General features: G+C 36.6%; 1 protein-coding gene across 2 annotated transcripts; it reads left to right on the forward strand.

Annotated features, from left to right (window-relative positions):
- Positions 1-1,317: 1,317 nt before the first annotated feature.
- On the forward strand, positions 1,318-17,662 carry LOC122014955 (ADP-ribosylation factor 1-like 2). 2 transcript variants are annotated; one of them, XM_042571522.1, is made up of 6 exons: positions 1,318-1,520; positions 2,440-2,530; positions 15,390-15,505; positions 16,457-16,516; positions 16,608-16,673; positions 17,272-17,662. In XM_042571522.1, exons 1-6 carry the CDS (start codon positions 1,464-1,466, stop codon positions 17,446-17,448), a joined length of 567 nt encoding a protein of 188 aa, XP_042427456.1. In that variant the 5' UTR covers positions 1,318-1,463; the 3' UTR covers positions 17,449-17,662. The 2 variants fall into 2 exon arrangements, with proteins under 2 accessions (XP_042427456.1, XP_042427457.1); XM_042571523.1 differs by lacking the exon at positions 1,318-1,520 and adding an exon at positions 1,581-2,149.
- Positions 17,663-18,890: the final 1,228 nt, after the last annotated feature.

Below are 18,890 nucleotides of genomic sequence, written 5' to 3' on the forward strand. Positions count from 1 at the left end.
AAAGATTATAAACATATAAAAAAATTATTGAAAAAAATAAAACTGAAAAAAATTTGATAAAGAAATTGATTAAAAAAATTAATAAAAAATAAAAAATAAAAAAAATCAATTGAAAAAATATAAGTATTATGAAAAAAATAATAAATTAAATTATTTAAAAAATAAAAATAAATAAAATTTATATAAAATTGAAAAATAAAGTATTGATAAAAAATAAAAAATTAAATTAATTAAAAAAATAAAAACTAAATAAAATTTATATAAAATTGAAAAATAAAGTATTGATAAAAAATAAAAAATTAAATTAATTAAAAAAATAAAAACTAAATAAAATTTATATAAAATTGAAAAATAAAGTATTGATAAAAAATAATAAATTAAATTAATTAAAAAAGTAAAATTAAATAAAATAAAAAATATAATTGTATGAGAGTTATTTTTAAATAAAATTAATTAAAAAATTAAAATAAAATCAGAATTAAATGAAATTAAAAAAAAAAATAAAAAAACAAAAAGGGGAGGTGGAAGGGGTACATGCGACTTTTGGCTGGGAGAGAGAGAGGGGAGGTGGGTTGACGGGCGAAGCAGCCCTCATGCGAGCATTATCGGTACAATAGGGTGGAATTTTCCAGTTCGGCGGTCATTATGATGACCGCAGATAATTTTGTATGCGGTCTCGTTGGTAAGCGCCAGTGGCTGCCATTGAGGAAGACAGTAAGCAAAGTGGATGATGTGTAATTTATTAAGAATTATTTCTATTCCTTAATATGCAATTATAAATAAATTTATGATTGAATAAATAAAGATATAATATATATATATATATATATCAATTAATTTATGTATAATAAGATAGCATAAGTAAGACTTGTGTTAGAGTGATGAATTTTTTAAAGCAATATAATTTGATTAATAAAATTATTCTAATTTTAATTTTTTTTATTTTTAATTTTCTAACAATTTATTTACTTATAATGTTAGCTAAGTACCAATAATGCCAAAAAGAATAGTCAAAATTGCAAAATGTAAGTTGAATAGAGAAAGTTAATAATTATATTAATAAAGAATAGAGGCTTAAATTTATAGTTTTTAATAATTTTATAAGTTGTTTCAAAAAAATAATCAGATATATTAAATAAAATTAATTTAAAAAAAGAATAAATTTGAGAGACCTTTATTATTATAATAATAATAATAATAAAATAAAAAAACCTCAGCTAACTCCAACCCGGACCGGTCTAGCCGTCTAGGGCACCCAAAGCGGACCCACCACTCATCGGGCGAAGTCAACCACGCACCCATCCATGTCCCACCACCACCTCTCTCCTTTGCCTCTGTAGTGGAATCGCGCTGGCTGCTTCGGTTTCTTCGCCATCGCCAGTCGGTTACCCAATCGAGCCTTTTCGAGCTGCGCGAATCTCCGCAGGAGGAGGAAGGGGAGGAAAAGAGCTGCGAGTCGTGCCATGGGACAAGCCTTCCGCAAGCTCTTCGACAGATTCTTCGGTCCCGTCGAAATGAGGGTCTCTCTTCCGTCTCTTTTGATCTTAAAAATCGGAGCTTTCGTTGTCCAGGCAAATGATCCATGAGTGCGTAGTCTATTTTAGTTCTATGTGATTGGTAGGGTTAGCATGATTCGATTTTCTGCTAGATAATTAGAAACATGATAACTTGGAAGATGTTTTACTGACGAGTAAACAGATTGTCGATACAGATTTTGGAGAACGCCAAAGGAAATGCCTAGAAATGCACATGTCGTAGCCAAATCCAATTATTTATCAATATATGTAGGCTTGAAGCTACTTGAAGAATACACAGAAGCTTGCGTAGAGTGATATTATCCGTATTTTCCATCAGTTTAGAGGAACCTGTTCTGAGATGTATATTGATATATTAACTTGGTAGCTTGTGGGATCTTGAACGGAGCCAGAAGGTGCCCACAATCCTACTGCAACCTCGTTGAACATATCAAGGTTCAGAGGGGGGAGGACTGGCAGCTGAGGATCAATTGCAGATGATGGAGAAGCTGATTGGCTAGCTAGGGTAGCAAGCAGACTTCAGTATAACAATTTGGTATCCTGAACACCGTCGTTTATGGTTTGAGTTAAGTAGAAAGGAGACTGCTCTTATAGGAACGAGGAAGATTGTAATGGTAATTAATCAACTGCATTCATAAATTAGGCCGTGTCATGGCTCCTTGTGCCTAAAATAAGAGATGATATATTTACTACGAAAACTGTGCTTTTGAAATTTGAAGCATGATAAAATGTCCCAGTTCCTAAGATGGATAAGTAAAATGACTTCATCCATTACCCCCTAGGCATTGCTTTGTTGGTTCTGATTGCACATGGAATCTAACATCATACACAATTCTTTTCATCTGCGTTCATTTGATCAATGGACATGGAGAATATCTGCGACTTTCTGAATCTACACTTGCAGGTTGCTATGCTTGGATTGGATGCAGCTGGTAAGACAACCATTTTGTACAAGTTGCACATTGGAGAAGTTTTGTCAACGGTCCCAACTATTGGTAAGTCGTCTTTCACTGTTATATGTGATAGGCAATCTGCTGAAACTTATGGTACCATTTTTTTTTTTATATGATTAACCGAGAAGCAACAACTAAAAGATCTGTGTTAGTGTCATTAATATCGATGGAAGTTAGGCGTGATTAATAGTCTATCATGTTGGTGCAATCATGCCCCAAATAAGAAGTTTCAATGTTTGACAATATTTAAGTTTAGATTAATTTCCAGCATAACATAAACAATATGTTGCATGAAACTTAAATACAATATTTTCTCCCTCTTTGGCAAATATCAAAAAATAGATACACAAGGGAAGAAAAATAAAGGAAAGAAGTGAAGCTCCCCCTTAAGCCATGCATGCCCAAAGGAACATATGCATATAATCCATATCTCTACAAGGAAAACAATAAATGGGTACCCACCCTAAACAAATGCAAGAAGCATAAACACAATAGAGACACTCCCCCTAAGCACATGCAATCAACCAAGAAAGGAACATCGGTGCACTCTTCCGCCAAAAATCTATAGATAAAATCAAAATATACATAGAAACAGTCATAGAGAAAATAAAGTATCCAAACAAACCACATACATCCAATAGTCCCTATCGTGCAAATACAAAAACACTGCATAACATCATCGTCGACTACAGAATCACCATCCTCTGTCGAAGGAACAACTGCTCCTGAAGTACCAGCACCGACAACGGAGGCACCACCAGCCGGAGGAGGAGGTCGAATCGGTGGACCGACGGTCTAGGAACGGATCAGATCGTGCAGTGATGCGATATCTGATCAAATGTCGACAAGACCCGTCTAAGTGACAACCTGACCCTGTGTAAGAGTAGCAAGTTACCTATGGATCTGTGCCATATCCGGATCACACTCCACTCGTAACTGTTGGTGCAATTTGCACTAACGATCTAACTTAGGTTTTGATGAATGACAAGTAAGTTAAGTTAGGTTCTATTGTGATCTAACCACATGATTAAGTGTGCAGTACGAAGTCCAGATAGGTCGACGGACCGACCGGATATCTGGCAAGAAATCCAGCTTGGTCAACGGGCCGATCGGATAGCTGGTACGAAGTCTAGATAGGTCGACGGGCCAACTGAATATCTGGCGAGAAGTCCAGCTATGTCAACGAGCCGACCGGATAACTGGCATGAAGTCCAGACAAGTCGACGGGCTGACCGGATGTCTGGCAAGTTGGCAAGTTAAGGAAAGTCACTGGAGGAGAGTGACCTTGTGAGGACGCGTCCCGGTTAAGGGGACAGTAGGCGTCGGTCCAGATTAGGTCCATTTCGGATCCCTAATCCAAGACCTAGACTAGTTCCTGGTCCTGAGAGGACAGGAATTAATTAATACTAATTATTATTGTGCTAACATTTGTCTTGCAGGTTATCATTTTTGGTTATTGGACTAACGTTGTTTTGTAGAACAAAGGAGCAAAAATTACCTTCGGATGAACAGTTGTCGAAGGCGCCTTCAAGTTTAATGGAAGGCGCCTTCGTACTGTTCATAGAAGGCGCCTTCCAAGGCTATGGAAGGCGCCTTCCGCAGGATAAACTTTGGACGGAGTCACGGATAAAGGCCATGCTGTTCGGGATCAACTTTCTCAAGTTGGAGGCGCCTTTAATGGCTATGGAAGGTGCCTTCAATGCCCTATATAAGCTAGTCTCGAGGAAGCTTCAAGACACAACACTTATACGAGCTATTATGCGTCCATTTGAGGTTCCGACTGCTCCGGGCTCCTGTTATGACTCTGTTGAGAAGCTGCTGCACCCTACGATTGTTCCGAGGACTTCTGATTGCGGCCAGCAGACCGACGTCGATACACGAACAAGCCACTTCGATCCTAAGTGTCGGTAATATTTTTATTGTACTTAAATTCTGCAAACGGGAAGTGCAATCCAATCTTCTTTTTACTCGATTTCCTTTTCCGGAGGTACTGGAAGTGGTTTTTAGTGGATTACCCATCGATAGGTCCGCGGGACCTGGGTATTGGAGTAGGAGTTGTCGAAGGCTCCGAATCAAGTAAAACTTTCGGTGTTTTCTTATGTTCTCATTCCGCTTTAATTTTTTGCTACGTACTAAATTTTTGAAAATTTTTTAAGACACGTGATTCACCCACCCCTCTCACGTGCATCTCGATCCAACAAGTGGTATTAGAGCGGGATCTGCTCTGAATTAGTGCAACCACCAATCAAGCCAGGGGAATCATTTGTTTTTGTTGTTTTTCGCATTCTATTTGAATTGGTAAAACTTTACCTATTCAGATAATTTTTCGTTTGATTTTAACTTGAAGTTGGTGCAACACCTCTCAAGTTCTTTTATGTTTCTTGACCTCAAACTCTGTTAATCCAGGACCAAGTCTTGGCACCTCTTTTAGTTTACTATCTACAGCTGTGAAATGGCCCAAAACGAAGGATACAGCCCGTCCGTCCTCCCCTCTTCAATGGTGATGACTTCCCGTACTTGAAGAAGCGGATGGAGGTGTACCTAAAAACGGACTTTGACCGTGATTCAACGTCACCTGAAAAGAGACTTATATCTAAATAAATTATTTAATATAAAAATGCAGGAAGGTGAGACTGCTAGTCAGCTGCACGCGAGGATAAAAGATATCCTTAACGGACTTCACACCATCGACTACCAGATGGAGAACCGGGATCTAATAAGGTATGCTCTAAATGCGTTTCCTTGAAATGCACTGTGGGCATCCATTGTGGATGGATGCCTATAATATTTCGAGGAATTTGTTAAAATTAAAATTAGACGAATTATTTTGTGAATTAGAGTTATACGAACAGACTAACGTCAAAATCGAGAAAGGTGTTGCTCTTATTGCAGGGACATCAAAAGAGAAGTCCAGAACCAAACCTGAACCTGAAATTGAGTATGAGAGGATGAAGAACACTTGGTGAACTTGGTAAGAGAGATGTTCACTGGGAGAAAGAAGAATTTCAGCCAAAAGGACCTGCAAAAGATCAACTCCACCTCCAATTCTAATAGCAAGAACGTGACCTGCTTTGGATGCAACAAGAAGGGGCACTACAAGATCGACTGTCCGAATCTGAAGAAAAGGAAGACTCTCAAAGTGACGTGGGACGAATCGTCCGGAGACGAATCAGATGGTAGAGAACCGCAGCACACCAACTACCTCGTATTGATGGCTTACGAATCAGAATCGGAGAACGAATCGGAAGACGGATCTGAACCCGAATCGAGCCACGAGTCCACACTCGTTTCCGAAGGTTCCGATGAGGTATACTTTACTTTAAGCAAAATATTTTTAAAAATTATTGCATGTTTAAATAAAAAATTAATTAACTCTGAAAATTGCATAAATGAACTAACAAAAGAAAATAACAAATTTAATGAACAATTAAAATTAAATTCAACAACTGAACTAATTCAAGCTGAAATCCCAACTCAAGTTGCAAAACTTGAGGAGGATAATCTCAGACTGAAAAATGAAATAATTGAACTAAAAGAATTATTACAAAAATCCACAACTAGAACTAAGTATCTCGATATGATACTTGAGTCACAAAGAGCTGTGTATAACAAGTCCGGACTCGGATACAAGTCCAGCTCAACCAACAAATCCTTTATATCATTAGTTAATCAAAATAAGATCCAAACTAAAGCTTGGGTTCCAAAAGTGTGTCTAACCACGCAAGTAGGAATCAACTAATATTATGTACCTTAAAATGAGATTCATTATATAAAATCAAATCCAACTAAAACCTTAAAGTCAAACCAAAATAAATCTTCAAAACTAAATTCTAAACTTTAAAAAAAAGGCAACCTGGTGCACAAAGCTCCCGCTATACGAGGTCCCGGGGAAGGATCCATTGTACGCAGCCTTACCTTGTTTTTTTTGCAAGAGACCGTTTCTAGGATTTGAACCCGTGATCTTTTGGTTGCAAAACAACAACTTTATCGTTGCGCCAAGGCTCCCCTTCAAATTCTAAACTTAAAAACGAAATAAAATCAAACAAATTAAATTACCATCAAGTCCACTATAGTTATAAAAGTAATTGACACAAACTCAAAACTTAAAAATCAAACTCAACAATTCAGGGGAGGTTCCAAATTAGTTGGCACCTCCAAAATAATAACTTACCCGGCTGAGTAATTAGGACTAGTCAAAATAGGGGCAACATTTTAACTTGACAAATGTACTGGTGAAGTTTTGGAGGATAGTAGGTTAGGGAAACTCCGTCTATGCATGTCTAGGAAGATATGACTTCGACCTGGTGCATTTGATTTAGTGAAACTAACTGAAGCTATCCCTTACGAATCCTAACTAGTTAGACCAAGGTTTTGTACTAAGTTTGATAGGACTATTTGAAAAACCTCGAAGGCATGATTACTCTAAAGATGTCCAGGTGATTCACCATAGCCCAGAAGTTTATCCAAAGAATGTCTGTTTATTGAACCCAAAGTTAAACCTGAATCTAACACAAAGTTAAACCAAACCCTGAAATTAAACTTAACTCATCTCACAAAATTATATTTAAAATTAAAAATTAAAAAAATTAAACTTAAACTTAAAAACTAAAATTAAAAATTTAAACTTACCTTATTCACCCTATTCAAATTCCAAATCAAGTTTAATCTAAATTGATTTTTAACTCCTACCTGTTGTAGGAAACCAAGTGGATATTGAATAGTGGTTGTTCCAAACACATGTCGGGGATCACACCAAATTCACTCAATTAACATACAAAAGCTTTGGAACAGTTGTCTTTCAAACAACGGCAAACTCAAGGTAATTGGGATATGTAATATTGAACTCAAAATTGATTTTACTATTAAGAAAGTATTACTTGTCGAAATCTCAAATACAGTCTTCTTAGCATTAGTCAATTATGTGATTCTGGATATAAGGTTAGGTTCCTATCCTTTGAATGCTTGATTCAGCACATAGATAACCTTACCATAAAACTAAAAGGGTTTAGGAAGGACAATATCTATGCAATCAATCTAACTTCTTCCTTACTTGAGTTCCACTTGACATAAAATGAAGAAACCTGGTTATGACATAGAAGAATGTCAGACACAAACTTTAGAAATCTAAGTAAATTAAATGGATTAGTTAGAGGCTTACCAAAGTTACCCAACTTAGACTCAACAATTTGTAATGTCTGTCAACAAGGAAAACAAACAAAGTCAACTCACAAATCAACTAATCAACTTCAAACAAATTCTATACTAGAACTATTGCACTTGGACCTATTTGACTCCCATGGAATCAAATCAATAAATGGAAGCCTTTATTGCCAGTTAATAATAGATGATTACTTTAGATTCACTTAGGTAAAATTCTTAAAAAATAAAGATGAAACATTTGAAGTCTTTAGTAATTTTTGCAAATAAATTGAAAATGAAAAAGATAGAAAAATTAAAAGAATAAGAAGTGATAACGGAGGTGAATTTATAAATCGTAACTTTAATCAATTCTGCATCATCATGAATTTTCATGTCCTAAAACACCCAACAAAATAGAATAGTAGAAAGAAAGAACAGAACTCTACTTGAAGCCTCTAGGACAATGTTAAATGAGTATTAACTACCAAAATACTTTTGGGCAAAAACATCCTACTATGTACAAAACAGAATCACAATAAGTAAAACTTATAATAAAACCTCATTTGAACTCTATTATAATAAACAACTTAATATTAAATATTTCAAAGTATTTGGATGCCTAACCTACATACTAAACACAAGAGAACACTTAGAAAAGTTTACCTCAAAAGTAGAAAATGGAATTTTTGTAGGCTACTCGTCAAACAGTAGAGGTTACAGAGTATATAACAAAGTCACACTAAGAATTGAAGAAACCTCAAATGTAAAATTTGAAGAGACCAACCAAAACTTAGAACAAATCCAGATTTAAACAATTGATTTTGTTCGAGGTCAAGGGGGAGCCCGTGAAACCTAAGTACGAATACGAAGAAGAAGAACAACCTCAAGTAAATGAACCTACTAGAACGTTAAGAGCTAACCCAAACCATCCAATTGACCAAATAATTGGTGACCCAAACCTAAGAGTTCACACTAGATCACCCTTTAGAAACTTAAGTCAAATATCTTTGATCTCAAAAATCGAACCCAAAACGATAGAAGAATCCTTACTTGACCCTGGATCATAGTCATGCAAGAAGAATTGGCCCAGTTTGAAAGAAACGAAGTTTGAGACTTAGTACCACCATCTAATAATAAAAAGGTAATAGAAACAAAATGGGTATTCAAAAATAAACTAAGTGAAAATGAAAAAATTATCAGAAACAAGGCTAGACTAGTGGCTAAAGGGTTTAGTCAAGTAGAAGAACTTGACTATGATGAAACATATGCCCCGGTAGCTAGACTTGAGTCTATTAGAATGCTACTTAACTATACATCCTATAAAGGATTTAAGCTTTATCAAATGGATGTTAAATTTACCTTTTTACATGAGCTAATAAAAGAAGAAGTTTATGCAGGTCAACCCATCTGGGTTTGAAAGTCTAGATCATCCTATCCATGTCTTTAAACTTAAGAAAGTCTTGTATGGTCTTAAACAAGCACCTAGGGCTTGGTGTGAAAGGTTGACCTCTTACCTAATTTCCAAAGGATTCAACCAAGGACAAATTGATCGAACTTTATTTGTAAAATCAATCAACCAAGATATCTTTATAGCCCAAGTATATGTTGACGACATAATCTTTGATTCAACCAATTCAAAATTTTTACAAGAATTTATAACCTTAATGAAACAAGAATTTGAAATGAGCTTAGTAGGTAAACTAATTTATTTTTTAGCTTTACAAATTAAATAAACTAATGAAGGGAATTATGTTTACCAACAAAAGTATATCAAGGAATTACTTAAAAAGTTTGGAATGGAAAACACCAAGGAAATAAAAACACCAATGACAACTAACACAACCTTAGATAATGACCCAAATGGAAAACCCGTAAACCTAAAATACTATAGAAGTGTGATAGGTAGTCTTCTATACTTAATCGCAAGTCGACCTGATATTTTATTTGTGGTTAGTATGTGTGCTAGATACCAAACCTTGTTAAAGAATCCCACTTAACTAACGTAAAATTTTTTTTCAGATATCTAAAAGGAACATCAAATATAGGGATTTGATATCCTAGAACACTCAACTTTGAACTTATAGGTTACTCTAACTCAGACTATGCTGGCTGTAAACTAGATCGTAAGAGTACAAGTGGTGGATGCTAGTTACTTGGACCATCACTTGTCAGCTGGTTTAGTAGAAAGCAATATTGTGTTGCCTTATCTACTACTGAGGCAGAATATATAGCAATAAAAGAATGCGTTGCACAATTGTTATAGATGATGTATACTCTAAAAGATTTTAATATAAACTTTACAAGTAGAAAAGTATTAATTGATAATATTAGGTCAATTAATTTAACAAAAAATCCTGTACATTATTCAAGAAGCAAACACATCGAAGTTAGACACCATTTTATCAGGGATCATGTTAAAGGTGACATTGAGTTCAAGTCAAACTTAGCTGACATATTCACCAAACCCTTCCCTGAAAGTGAATTTAGTAACTTACGTCGATAATTAGTAATGTGTTTCATAGACTATGACTAATATTTTCAAAATTATTTTCAAATAATTTGCAAATTCTAGGGTAAAATTTCTTTTCTTACATTTTTCTCAAAATATCCTTATATTTAGAATTTTCAAGATCAATTTTAGCCTTAGTCTATATCAACTCCATAGAAAGCATATTCCTATAGATTTAGGACTTGAGCATCTCACCAACACATTAGAGCTACCTTGTTTATGTATTGCCAAACTTAGAAAGGGGTGAGATGCATAGACAGATTACCTGGACTTAAGATGCTTATATCAGTGCATCAACATAAGTCTGTGCGTTAAATACTAAATTTATAGTGATTAGGTTAAGTAATCTAGGTTAGTCAAACATTAACTGTATAAAAAGACTTAACCTGACTAACCAAGTGAACATTGCTATCTTTTGATAGTTAGTTAGTAACTAACGGCTATACAGTTAAGGACAATTTATAGTTGATTAGATTAATTTGAAATAATGTTGGATTCAAGGGGAGGATATTTAAAAGCGACTTTTAAAATTTTGCTTTGAATAGATATTTTAAACATACTTATATTTTTCAAAAATAATTTTTTCAAAATATTTCTAAAAGATGTTTTTCGAAAACACACCTATACTTTTCAAAGTTCTATTTTGAAAATCATTCTTGACACGTTTTGAAATATCCAATGTTTTGTAAAATTTTGATGGTTTCGAAAACTGACTACTTTAATTTTTGCAAACTGCTTTTAAACAAACTTGAAAAGTTTTTTTCTTGAAAATTTTTGAAAAAGTTTCACTTTTGCAAAAATTAATCTTTTAAAAGTTTAAATCTTGAAAAAGGTTCATCCCTGATTTTTTTTTTTTTTTTTGCAAAACTTATTTCTTTAAAATTTCTTAATAACTATTTAAACTTTACCGGTAGTTTTTAAAAAGAACTACAAGTGTTTTGCGAACCTTCATTTTTTTTGTTAAGTACATCCCCCATTACTCTGAACCTTATTTTTGTTGCCTATTTTTTGAACAAGTTTTTGTTTCATTGACTTACTTATTAACTCATGTCTTTTTGATGAATGTCAAAAGGGGAGGGTTAAGGATTAAGTTAGCAAATAAAAGAAAAATCAGAACAACTTAAACCCCACAATAAAAGATAATTTACTCATATTTTTTTTATGCTTACTTTGTATATTTTTTTCCTAACTTAATCCAGGTTGTCATTGCATCAAAAAGGGAGAGATTGTTGGTGCAATTTGCACTAACGATTTAACTCAAGTTTTGATGAATAACAAGTAAGTTAAGTTAGGTTCTGTTGTGATCTAACCACATGATTAAGTGTGCAGTACGAAGTCCAGATAGGTTGACGAGCGGATTGGATATCTGACAGAAAATCTAGCTAGGTCAACGAGCCGACCAGATAGCTGGTACGAAGTCTAGATAAGTCGACGGGCTGACCGGATATCTGACGAGAAGTCCAGCTATATCAACGGGCAGACCGGATAGCTGGCATGAAGTCCAGATAAGTCGACGGGCTGACCAGATGTCTGGCAAGTTGGTAAGTTAAGGTAAGTCACCGGAGGAGAATGACCTTGTGAGGACACGTCCCGGTTAAGGGGACAGTAGGCGTCGGTCCAGGTTAGGTCCATTTCGGTTCCTTAATCTGAGACCTTGACTAGTTCCTGGTTCTGGGAGGATAGAAATTAATTAATACTGCTCATTATTATTGTGCTAACATTTGTCTTGCAGGTAATCATTTTTAGTTATTGGACTAACGTTGTTTTGCAGGACAAAGGAGCAAAAATTACCTTCAGATGAATAATGTCCGAAGGCGCCTTTAAGCTTAATGGAAGGCGCATTCGTTCTATTCATAGAAGGCGCCTTCCAAGGTTATGGAAGACACCTTCCGCAGGATAAACTTTGGACATAGTCGCGGATAAAGGCTGTGCTGTTCGAGATCAACTTTCGCAAGTTGGAGGCGTCTTCAATGGCTATGGAAGGTGCCTTCAACGCCCTATATAAGCTAGTCTTGAGGAAGCTTCAAGACACAACACTTATATGAGCTACTACGCGTCCATTTGATTTTTCGACTGCTCCTCTACTGCACCCTACGACTGTTCCAAGGACTTCTGATCGCGGCCGGCTGATCGACATTGATACACGAACAAGCCACTTCGATCCTAAGTGTCGGTAACATTTTTATTGTACTTAAATTCTGCAAACGGGAAGTGTAGTCTGTTGCACTTCACCGATCTTCTTTTGTACTCGATTTCCTCTTCCGGAGGTACCCATTGATAGATCCGTGGGACCTGAGTCTTGGAGTAGGAGTCGTTGAAGGCTCCAAACCAAGTAAAACCTCCCATGTTTTCTTGTGTTCTCATTCCGATTTAATTTTCTGCTGCGTACTAAATTTTTGAAATTTTTTTAAGACACGTGATTCCCCTCCCCCCTCTCACGTGCATCTCGATTCAACAGTAACTCCTCAAATTGAATGTCCATGGTCTTCTCAAACTGAAGGAGCTGAGCCCGGACATCATCCTCAGACTCAGACGTGTCAGACCCAACCTCCGCCGCAGCATCAGCTTCTGCAGACCTTGCCCAGTCCAGATCCTCTGGACCACAACTCCTAGTCCGCTCCTGGACCAAGAGTCGTTCATAGGTGGATTCTATGGATTCCACCTGTATAATAGTTGGGGTCCATAGAACCCCGCCTATGAGTGAGCTGGTCCATCCTCTGGACCACACTTTGTGGTCTAGAGGATCCGTGCTCGACTTTGCCGCTTGCTGCCTTTGCCGATGCATGCCCTAACGAAGACGATCATCCTTGGCACAATGTGAGCCAAAGAGGAGCTTGCGGAGATCCTCTAATCCTTCTTGCATTTGTTTAGGGTGGGTACCCATTTCTTGTTTTCCTTGTAGAGATCTGGATTATATGCATATGTTCCTTTGGGCATGCACGACTTAAGGGGGAGCTTCGCGTCTTTCCTTTATTTTTCTTCTCTTGTGTATCTATTTTTTGATATTTGCCAAAGAGGGTGAAAATATTGTATTTAAGTTTCATGCAACATATTGTTTGTGTTGTGCTGGAAATTAGTCTAAACTTAAATAAATTGTCAAACATCAAAAAGGGTGAAATTGTTGGTGCAATCATGTCCTAAATAAGTAGTTTTGATGATTGATAATTGCTTTAAGTTTAGACTAATACGTTGGATCTAACATGAGTTGTAAGTTTGCAGGACAAGAGAAGTACAAGAAGGTCGAGGAACGAATTCTTAGCAAAAGAAGCTCTTGCAGGTCGGATGACCAGATGCAAGGCAAGAGAAGTCCAAGGAGGTCAGGGACCTGATCCTTGGCAGGAGAAGCCCTTACAGGTCGGAAGACCTGATGTAAAGCAAAAGAAGTCCAAGGAGGTCGAGGATGAAATTCTTGGCAACGGTAAAACTCGAGCAGATTGCGAGATCAAATACTAGGTAGTTGAAGACCCGGAGATGAGGAACCTCCAGGCACAAAGTCCAGAGAATAGGAGGTTTTTCTGGCATCAGGTACTTGGTATCAGTACAAATGCTGTAAATGGTACATTGTGCCAATCAATTTGCCAAAATCCTTAATCCCTTATGGGAGTGTTAAGCAATTAAGCAATCGCTTAAGAAAACTTTTGTTTAAAATAGAATGTTTCCAAATTGATTGCTATAATTGATTTTGAAATAGTAAGCGATTGGATCAATTGCTTACAAATCCTTCGGTTCGAAAAGAAGGTTTCCAAATCGATTGCTATAATCGATTTGGAGACGGTAAGCGATTAGAGCAATCGCTTACGGAACCTTTTGTTCAAAATAGAAGGTTCCCAAATAGCGATTTGGAGAAGTCGTGTTCGTGCAAAAACGCGCCAAATTGATTACTCTAATCGCTTAAGGTCAGTAAGCGATTGAGCTCTTTTCTTGAATCGCTTAAGATTCAAATAAATGAATCTCCGCCGTCAATTTGGGGTAAGTGACTATTCAACGAATAAATTAGAGATTCTTAAGCGATCAAAAGAAAAATCTTAAGCGATTACCAAAACGACAAGAAAAATAGCTCATTTCCGAAGGGTTTAAGAAGGGTTTCAAACATGATTGAAGACACTTTTTTTCACGAACATTGCACACAAGTGCTCAAGTTCAAGTGCTCAAGCTCTCATCTTGCTACATCCTCAAGCTTCTCAAAGAAGGAGAAGCTGTACCAAAATTGTAATATCTTCTCTTCTTCTTCTTCCTTGTAAGCTATTTCATTTGGGAGAGAGAGTTGTATACTTTGTAAGGTTTCTCTACCTTTGGCGTTGGTATGAGAAGAAAAGTTTCATAGTAGATGTTATGACCATGGTGGGGATCCTTGGATTAGTCATCTCAAGGAAGTGGATACCAAGTAAACACAGAGTTAACATTGCTTTCAATTTTTCGTTGCGCAATCAAGAAGATCCCCCCACCCCCCCAGCTCAACCGGTTATAACATATCAAAGTGTTTATGAAACTGGGTTGCAGACTGGTAATTTCCTACTTTTCAGGTTGAACCATGCAAAAATACAGCTCTACCAGGATGTCCCCACTAATCAAACTTTATGGTTTCAATGTCTTCGCTTCCAGTTCCTAGTTTAACTGGTTGAACCATTCGGTCCTATCCAGTTTTGAATATACGTGTCTAGCGGGAAGTAATTGTTTTACTCGAAGTCATTTTGCCATCTGCATAAGATGTAAATAAATCGATGCTAAGTGGAAGTTCCTATTCATCTTGAACTATCTCTTGAACTTATGCGATGTATTGCTTCATAACTTGAACTTCTTTTATTCTTTCCTCTTTATCATCTTCTTTTTGACCTTATATTTTAACTGAGATTAGGCTAGATAAATGGATCTTATATCGCCCTTCACATCACTCAAATTATTTTCTGTTAAATTTCTATGGTTAAAATTGATACCATATTAGTAATTACAATATATTGTTGATAGATATGTCTGCTAAGTTTATTACTTGTATCTTTGCTTGTGCTACATCTTTGTCCTTTGATGTAAAAGATCTCTTGCTTCATATGGCTCTCTTCACTGGATTAATGTATTATTTATTTGCCTATGATATTTGGGTCTTCCTACTATTCTCTGTTCTACTTCATAGTGATGATATTAATACGATCCTTCTTCTCTTTGTTCACTATATACTTAATTTAGAAAATATACTTTGAGAATGTTTATGTCCTCTATTTCATTGTTGATATTAAACGTCTTTTTATCTATTCCCAGGCTTCAATGTGGAGAAGGTCCAATATAAGAATGTAGTATTTACAGTGTGGGATGTCGGTGGACAAGAAAAATTAAGACCCTTATGGAGGCACTACTTTAGCAACACTGATGCACTGGTAATTTGTCATTCTTCAAGTTCTAGTTTAGTATTTATAAGTGGTACTGGTTTAGTGTCCAATATTGAGATATCTGACAATTTTGAGTGTTGAAATTGATCCTACTTTTGCTTGTTGGGAGCACTAGTTTGATCCAACTTGCTAAAGTACCTTGTTATCATCCACCTTTTAGATGCATATTGTCTAACGATTCTAAATTATAATGCCAATGGCAATTGGTGTGCATCCAATAGATGATAAAATGAGAGGAATAAGTTAAATTTTATGGACATGTTCAAAGGCAACTATAGATTCTAATTTGAAGAGTTGAATCAATTAAAGTGAAAAAAAAATGATTAACCAGGCTGGGTAACGTCGAGCCTGGGTGACCGGCTAGCCCACGGAAGTTTCCCACCGACCACCAGGGTAAATAGGGAAGTGCTCGCAGCGGGCAACCCAGGAGCCTAGCATCTTTTAAATTCCTGCAAATTTGCCATAGCTGGGACTCGAACCGCGGGTGCTTGGGTGACAACCTGAATGCCCTGCCGTTGCATCATAACCCCAGTGGCTGAATCAATTAAAGTGAAGGTGTCTGAGATGGAGGAGAATCATAATAAATTGGGTATTTTTTAAAATGCTCCCAAGGTTTACTAGCTTTTAAATATCAAAACGCCTAGCAAGGTTTTCATTGTGTTGTTAAAATGCTTCTTATTTAAAACTAAAATACCTATTTTACCCTTCTAAATTACCACCTAAATTATTCATTTGTTAATGGAGAGGGGTATTTGGAGGACATTTTGACATAAATGATCAACATTAGCAAGATATCAAGATTCTTTCTCAAATTTTTGTTACGATTAATAAACCTTTAGTTTCGATTTTTCTTGTTTCATATGTTAACCATCTGTTGAATCACAGATTTGCTTTACATCAAGTAATCACTAACAATTCTATTGTTGTTTATGCTTTCAGATCTATGTCGTCGATTCTTTGGATAGAGAGAGAATTGGAAAAGCCAAAGAGGAATTTCAGGTATGTAGTGTATGGATGGATGATATCATGATATAACTTCTTCTTCTTTTCCTTTTTCCTTTTTGAAATCCTGATAAATGGTTTCTTTCAGACTATCATCCGAGATCCATTCATGTTGAACAGTGTTATATTGGTATTTGCTAACAAGCAAGACTTGGTATGCAGTAAATCTGATTTCCATCATATCATCCTTAATTTATACAGCTTGTTTCTATTACCAACATCCATGTTTATTTTCGTTGACAAAGAGTGGAATTCCTCCATGTGAAAAATGCACAAATATGGGAAAAAAGAGTTCGAGCGTGCAAAGATTATACAATCAATTTGTATTTGAACAATATATAAAAGTCTTACGAAATAACCAAAGGCACAACTTGTATTACCTTATTCGATGCTCAATAGCCAAATAAGTTATGGCAGCTATCCTGCTTGCTAACATTTCTTCTTCATCAAGTGCTCGTTCAGCAATTCTCGAGCAATGATCTATTAACTTAACTCTTTTCTCTTTCTAACATTTTAGTACCTTCATGGGCATAGTCATGTGAATGGTGATAAGCAGATACCCTTACAGCTGATCCTCAGCCTGGCTTTGCTTCTTGTTGTGTCTTAAGTTCAGTGAAATCTTCTTATTATGTTCGTCCAGTTACATCATAACTTCTCGATAATCTTTTCGTGTTACGTGCACTTTCTCAATGGATTATATGGCAATTTGCATGTCAGATTCATTTTAGGTTTAACTTCATTTTCTCATTCAGAGAGGCACAATGGCTCCAATGGAAGTGGCCGAAGGGCTGGGTCTCCATGATCTGCGGACCCGAACTTGGCACGCGCAGGGAACTTGTGCCCTCAGCGGAGATGGTCTGTACGAGGGACTCGACTGGCTAGTGTCAGCCCTGAAGGAGTTGCAGGTGCCTGGACGACATCCGGCTTGATCAGTTTGCAGCTCCTTGCTACGGTCGCAAAGTTAAAGAAAGAAAAATTGATCCCGAAGATTGTTACTCTGTATAGTGTCCTTGGTTTTGTTGAGGATGTTGGACAATGATTCATACACAATTTGCTTCGTATGATACTGAAAGCTGTGGTTTTCTTTTATTTTGATATTTTTAATATCAATAATTCCACATGTTAAATGAGTTTTTGTCATAATTCATTGGTTGACTTTGATTGGTATGTAGAAATATATTTTAGTGCCATTTTGATTTTTTTTTTTCAGTAAAAAGATTCAATCGAATTTATCAGCATCAAGGTGGAAGTTGTTTGTTCTTAGTATAAAAATCGTAATTGTAAATAACTTCATGGCTTTTTAAATCTTAATCAGCCAATTTATGTAATCATTTTTGCTAATATCTCGCTCTAATCAAACCGCAGCCGGTTCGAGCTAGTAAACTGATGGCATCTTGCTGCGGTTCATTCCGCAAACCGGTTTCCAGTCGGCCAAATAAACTGGACAATCGGTCAAGCGAACTCGAGTTTTGTGTCTAATCCAAGTTAAAATTTCAATAAGCCGGTTTAATTTGATAATTTTTGGAAAGCGAACTCGGTTTAATTATTAAACTATTGAAAAAAACCACTTTTTACTAAACTATGTATAAAAGTTTGTGTTGGTGCAGGAAAACTTATATTTTTTATTATGTCAAAAGGTTTAAGTTAAATTGTATTGTTATCTAATGTACTTGAATGAGTTTACAGCAAAATCTTAACTACGATTAGGAAGGTGGAAAATCCTAAGAGACGGTAACCTTATGTCTTAGGAGGTGGAAAATCCTAAGGGGTGGTAACCTTAGGTCATAAGGGGTGGTAACCCTAGGTGAAGGAAAACTCTAAGGGGCGGTAACTTTAGGTTCTAGAGGGTGGTAACCCTAGGTGGAGGAAATCCTAGGGGGTGATAACCCTAGGTCCTAGGGGGTGGTAACCCTAGATAGAGGAAATCCTAGGGGGTGGTAACCTTAGGCGAAAAGTCCAGTTGGTCTGGAGGACCGGACTGACATCAGGTACGCTCTCTTGAGTGGAGTAGGTGAGGACGTGTTCCCCGCGGAGGGAACAGTAGGCGTCGGTTCGACCTAGGGTTTTCGGTTGGAAATCCGAAGTCAGAACCGGATAGTCCAGAGACTGTCAAATATATTATTTACCGTGTTTATTATGTGTGCTAACTTTGTTTTGCAAGATATGTGGTTGTGTTGTGGACTAACCTATCTTGCAGGGACAAAGGGCACTTTTTAGCCTCAGATGAACAGTACCCGAGGCGCCCTTATGGAGCTTAAGGCGCCTCGGGTGCAAGGCAGATGCAGCGCACGCAGCAGGGCTAGAGGCGCCTCAGATAAGCTTGGAGGCACCCTCAAGGTGTATGGAGGCGTATTCAATCGGATAAGTTGTG

The sequence above is a fragment of the Zingiber officinale genome, chromosome 8B (genome assembly GCF_018446385.1).
Source record: "Zingiber officinale cultivar Zhangliang chromosome 8B, Zo_v1.1, whole genome shotgun sequence".
Lineage (NCBI taxonomy): Eukaryota > Viridiplantae > Streptophyta > Magnoliopsida > Zingiberales > Zingiberaceae > Zingiber > Zingiber officinale.

Coding starts and splice junctions, on each gene's coding strand:
- LOC122014955 (XM_042571522.1), top strand. CDS start 1,464: ATGGGACAAGCCTTCCGCAAGCTCTTCGACAGATTCTTCGGTCCCGTC. Junction 2,531..15,389: donor GTCAACGGTCCCAACTATTG/GTAAGTCGTCTT, acceptor ATCTATTCCCAG/GCTTCAATGTGGAGAAGGTC. Junction 16,674..17,271: donor TTGCTAACAAGCAAGACTTG/GTATGCAGTAAA, acceptor TTTCTCATTCAG/AGAGGCACAATGGCTCCAAT.